The sequence below is a fragment of the Echinops telfairi genome, unplaced genomic scaffold, assembly GCF_000313985.2.
Source record: "Echinops telfairi isolate 266 unplaced genomic scaffold, ASM31398v2 ScPeMD7_23;HRSCAF=83, whole genome shotgun sequence".
NCBI classification, from domain to species: Eukaryota; Metazoa; Chordata; class Mammalia; order Afrosoricida; family Tenrecidae; genus Echinops; species Echinops telfairi.
This window is the reverse complement of record NW_022103920.1, coordinates 11,627,948-11,633,960: the sequence shown is the minus strand read 5'-3', so window position 1 is coordinate 11,633,960 and position 6,013 is coordinate 11,627,948. Positions and strand designations below refer to the sequence as shown.

Below are 6,013 nucleotides of genomic sequence, written 5' to 3'. Positions count from 1 at the left end.
AGAAATCAGAGCTGCTTATATAAAATGTTGGGCCTCAAGGAGGCCAGGCTGACCCAGCCATGTGCCCCCAAACTCCTTGGTTTTTCTTTTACCTTAAGTAGTCTGTATATTCTAGCAATCAGTCGCTTTGTACCAGAAAGATTGAACTCCATTCGGGAGAAGCAATCAAATGCTGCTTGAGAGTTGTTGTTGTTGTTGTTGTTATTGCGTGTCTCCGATCGGCACACGAAGGAGGAAAATGCATACCTGAACTATTTGGGTAGTGACTTAGTACATCAAGAACTAGGTTGCTGTGGGCTCCATCTCCTTTCCCAAAAGGTTCCTCTTACCGAAGACAAATAATCCGTTGCCGCCCCGCAGTTTTCAAGACTTCAGTACTTGCTAGAGAGCGGGCTGCTGCCTCGTCTCCAACCATTGGTATCGGAGGGAGAGTTCTCCATTAGAGCAGACGCCTGTTTCTCTGTGCATTTCTCTGCGGCTCTGTCAAAAGGAAGGGAGGTCTCTGTTTCCTCTTGTTGAGCAGAGTCGTTACTGCTGGGGGAGCCACAGAATAAGCACAGACACGGAGACACAGAACAGGGCAGGTTAAATGCCTTCAGGTCAGTTTCAACCTAGAACAAGGTGACCAGACTTTAACATTGGTGAAGCGGGACACCACTGATAGAACTCATATCCTGGCGACATAGCCACATGGCAGCTGAAAGCTGTATACCCTAACTTGTCGTGCATTCTTTCCAAAAATCAGGACTTTTTTAAAACACCGTGGGACACGGGAAAAATTGTTAACAATCCGGACTGTCCCACCAAAAGCGGGACGTCTGGTCACCTTAATCCTAGAACCCCCTCCCCAGGGCTTCCAAGATCTCCAGGCAGGCCTTCAAGGAGTGATCCGAACCACCCACCTTTTAGCTAATTGACAACCACAACCACATGATCGTTTCTGTCACCCCAGGTGTAAAACACATGGCGGGGCTGAGTCAGCAAACTCCCAAAACAAACAAACCCCAAACTCGTTGCAGCGAGTAGATGCCGACACTGGTGTCCCTATAGGACAGAGTGGAGCTGCCCCTGTGAGATTCTGAGACTGAACCCCACTTATGGGAACAGAAAGCCCAGTCTTTCTCCCACGGAGCGGCTGGCAATTCCAAACAGCAGACCCGAGCGTGGCAGCCCAACAGTAACCGCCATGCCACCCACAGAGTATTATTAAAGCTCTTTTCACTCGGGCTGGTCCTTTGAGGACCGCAGATCGCAGCTCCAATCTTTCACTGTATTCACTTGCTGTTGTGGGGGGTCGGAGGTGACCCAGCGAGGCGCACAGTTGTGGAATTCCAGCCGCAAGCCCACCCCCATCAGTATTCTCCCTCTGTGTGCAGCTCCCCAGGCCTTAAATTGCTCCATAGAAAAAGCAATCCTTTAAATCTTATTTCAGCTCGATGGGCCAAAGCTTAACTTATTTTGCCACTGACCTCCTTCCGGTTGAGATATTACACGTTGAATTACCCGGCCTTAATAACCTGCCTCCCTGAATACACTTTCTTAGGATGGCCTATGATTTTGATAGGTTTTATCACCCCCCTCTGATGTCTCCCTTAGGTTACACGTGATTCTGATACTCTCTCTTCCTGCCTGCAAGCGTGAGTGTGCACGCACGCGCACACACCTTCTGCCCTACCAAAGTCAGGTGTCACCAAGGGACAACATCGAGGTTACTTCAGGGCCCACATTTCTGACACCCAGCACAGCGCCTTGCAACTGGTGTTTATTTCTAGGGATCTAGTGGAGGTGAGGAAAACAGCTTTTATATTTAAAAAAAAATGTTGCGGCTGAGTGCTGGGCTGCTAACAGAAAGGCTGGTATTTCTTCTTTATAAAATCATTTTATTGGGAGCTCTTAGAGATACAGCAATCCATAATTCAATTTGACCACGCTTAATTTTACAATTGCTGCCACCATCAGTTTCAAAACATATCCTTTCTTCTTGAACTCTTTGATATCAGCTCCCCTTTATCCCCCCCCCACCCTACTCCCCAGGAACCCTTATTATATATTATTTATTTATTGAGCCATAGCTTACACACCATCCAATGTACCCACTCCCTTCAGGTGGGGTTTCACAGTCATCATTGCTGTCAGTCCCCTTCCCCTCTCTCCCTTCCCGTACCCTCAGGGAGTCATTACTCTGTTACTACTTCTGAAAGGTTTCTCTGTCTTGGATTTCATGCATCAAATGGTCTTAATTATACAAATGAACATGCGCAGGTCTTACAAGATGGGTGAGGTAAAACCAAGACCATAATAGTAAGGGGAGGAAATATTAAAGAACTAGAGGACAGTTATGTGTTTCGTCAGTGCTGTACCGTACCCTGGATATATCACCCCTTCTGTGTGGCCCTTCTGTGAGGACTGTCCAATTGTCTTACAGGTGGCCTCTGGGTCTCCACTTTGTCTCTGCTCCTTCACGTCAATTTGGTTGCTTGTTTTTGAACTTCTGATACTTATTCCCATCGACACCTCACAATCACACAGGCTGGTGTGCTTCTTCTATGTGTCTCTGTATATAAGACAAGCAGGATAAGGAGACAGCAATGGGACCAACAGTTCTGGGGGGCACAGGAGAGGAGGAGGTGGGGGGAGGGGAGCGGGGAGCTAATAACAGGGACGGGAATAGCAAGGGATCTAAAATTGCCGGTGAGGAAGTCTGCATTCCTGGTCATGATTGGTCAATTGAAATGTATCTGAGAGGAATTAGTGAGAGGTGAACGATAGGTAAACATGATAGTGGGGCAGGAGGAACGAAAAGAGAAAAAGAGGTAGGAACAAAGAAGTAAAAATTATATATATAGGTATTAATATTGATATGTATATATGTAAATGTATACCTATAGGTCTCTCTCTCTCTCTCTCTTGGAAGCAGAGGGACTTTGGGCCTCTACTTAAATCTTACCTCAGTACAAGAACAGTTTGTTCTAATAATGGGGCAATGTATGCTACTCACCTTCCCGACACAATCGTTGAAGCCAAAATGGGTGCACAAGCAAAATGTGGTGAAGGAAGCTGACGGTGCCCGGTTATTAAAAGATATAGCGTCTGGGGGTCTGAAAGGCTTGAAGTTAAACAATCAGCCATCTAGCAGGGAGGCAACAAGGCTGGTTATTTCTGACCCCCCCAGCGGTGCATCGGTTGAAAGGCTGGGTGTCCTCGAATTGCTAAAGGTTGCGGCCCTGACAGCCCACCAGAGCAGCTGCACTCTGCACACTCGGAGTCACCGGGAGGCGGCATCGGCCGGGAGGCTGGCCGTGGCAGCAGCAGAGCAGCGTCACCCGCGGTGGCTCCCTTTGAGAAGTGGTGGCCGTGGAGGTTGTCACGCTGGCCAGGGCTGACCAGGAGCCTTCCCAGAGGCCAACCCCCTCCCCTAGAGACCCTTTTGAATTCGACTAGAAGTGGGATTTCACGGAAAGAATTTTAGCCTAGGATTCAGGAGACTGAGACTGTGGATTCCTTGGGGCGCATCCCAGGAGGTGCTATCCGAAAGGTCCCCAGCTGGATCCCCACACCACTCCTTGGGAGGAGGAGGAGGCAAGCAACTTTGGTCAGAAGGACAGCCTGGGAAACCGTAGGGGTGGGGGAGGTGGTCTCTGTGACTGGAGGGCAGTGAGGTTTTTGGTCTGCCCCTCCGATTCCACATCTCATAATCGAGAACAATCTACCCTGCTGATCGCCCGGCACAGTTTGGCCAGAGGAGGGGATTGTGAGAGAGCTTTGGAAACGAACAACGTGTGGGTTGTACGCAATTTAATGACCTCGTGATTACTGGCAACTGTAAGGTTTCATTACATCCTGGGCACTTGTTTTTATGTTTTCTACTAGATTAAGCCCTATTGTTGTTTTCACACACACATACACACATGCGTGCGCACACATGTACAACTCCTCTCTTGTCTTGAGCACAGCCCTCATTTGCCTACTCCTGTGTGTTTGTTGTTTGCTAACAACACTGATTTTCTAAGCAGCGATTTCCTGGAGAAGAATGGAGTTGGCTGCCTCAAGTTCCTTTTCTTGGTAGACTCCCAGTCTGTCTTCTCACTTCTACTCTGCTGTCAAGATGAATGATTAAAAATAAACAAAAACCCACCTCCCTGGCATCTAGTCTGTTCCTACGCAGGGCAACCCTGTAGGACAGGGCAGAGCTGCCCCAGTGAGTTTCCAAGGCGGTAGCTCTTTCTGTTTTCAGTTAATTGGAATTTACTACATATAGCATATCATTCCATCGTTCAGTCACATCGAGTAGAATTGTCCAATAGCTACTCCAGTTTCTAGACATTATTTTTCTTCCTGAACTCCTTGACATCATCTACCTGTTACCCGCTCACCACCACTGTATACCCCTCTCCCCCTGAGACCCTCATTCTACTTGCTGTCCCTATAAGTTCATCAATCCTGGGCTTCAGATACTGACAAACAGGAAAGCCTCTAACACAGCTTCAAGAGGGTGACTGACCTCCAATGACATAATACCTGTGAGATACTCCTTCATATGAACAGACAAAAACCAAACCAAACAATACAAACCAAAACTACCTAAAATTTTGGAAACCAGACCAGGTCCAGCTGCAGCTCTGTATGGGAACAGAAAGCCTCGTCTTTCTTCCACAGGGAGGCTGGTGGTTTTGAACTGATGACCATGGTTAGTAGCCCAGCAGGTCACCCACTAAGCCACCTGGGCTCCCCTGAGCTGTCAAGAGTCATTCTGAATTCCCTTCTGTCACCTCTCCAGATCCTGCACGCAAGCCGAGGAGCACCCACCCTCCCGGCTGAAGCAATGCTAACGGTTTTTCCCTTTTATTGTCTCAGGGCTGTGATTTAGCTGACATCAGCATTCTCAGCGAATACATCCACCTGCAGAAGTTGGATCTTTCCATAAATAAAATCGAAGGTATGTGATGGTTCTTCTAGTAAACGATGGGCTTCAGAGTGTGAACTCTTCGTTCTGCAGAACACAGGGAACCGGGACCCTGTGAACCCATTTACAAACGGCTCCTCGGCTGTTCATGAAACCAGCGTGCTGGGGGCTGATGGGTCAAGAGAGAGGCAAACCCCAAACCCTGGAGTCAATTCTGCCCTGCAAGACTGGGTAGAACTGCCCCTGGGCGTTTCAGCGACAGCAACTCTTTACAGGAGTAGAAAGCCCTTTCTCCTGTGAGATGGCTGCTGGCTTCCAACTGTGGACCTTGTGAATCCTAGCCCAACGTGTAACCACTACGCCACCTGGGCTCCTGATGAAGACATAGTCTAGCTTATTTTTCCTTCTTTAAATGCTACTTGCTACCAATTTTGGAAGACTTTCGCCCCCTGCCTTTCCTACTTTTGTCTAGCTTTCTTCCAGAAAGTTGCAAATCCGAGCACAGGTGGAGAGAGCAATGGTGATAGCTTCGGCAGTGATCAATCCTCCTGCTTCATCTCTACCCTCCTCCCTCCCCTTCTCCTGGGTTGTTTTAGTGCAAATCCTAGGCATAATCATCAGAATACCTTTTCTATTTTATTTTTTATAGTACCCTTTAGTGTTACCTGTAGGACTTTCTCCCCTCCCCACCCCCAGCACACCTCTGAGGTCGCTCTCTAGATATGGAGCTGGGGAGGGCCGGGCGGCAGCCCTCCAGCTACACACCATGCCCCTGTTGGTGCCAACTCCCTCGGCTGCTAACCAAAAGGCTGCTGGTTCGAGACCACCCAGAGGTGCCTTGGAAGAAAGGCCTGGTGACCTACTGGTGGCAAAGCAGCCTTGGAAGGCTTTACCTCCACCAGGTGGCTGTGGGTCTACGTCCATGCAATGACTATGGGCACCTGGTATCGGAGAACACAGAGGAGAGGATGGGCTCTGGGCACCTCGCTGGGTGGATGCAGGAGCAGCAGGTCCTCAGCTGTGTTGGGGGCCTTGTCAGGCAGAACTGCCTCTTTCACTGTTGGGTGGCTTCGTACAAGGGTCCATGAAACTGTGTTTGAGAGCCCCCCC

At 49.0% G+C, this 6,013-nt stretch overlaps 1 protein-coding gene across 1 annotated transcript in view; it reads left to right on the top strand.

The window, feature by feature from the left end:
• The window catches only part of LRGUK (leucine rich repeats and guanylate kinase domain containing), an 88,481-nt gene that overhangs the window by 9,273 nt on the left and 73,195 nt on the right, over window positions 1–6,013 (top strand). Inside the window, exon 2 of the mRNA XM_045288922.1 lies at window positions 4,855–4,936. Within this exon, the coding sequence (XP_045144857.1) occupies window positions 4,855–4,936 (82 nt within the window). The remainder of the gene's footprint in view (window positions 1–4,854; window positions 4,937–6,013) is intronic.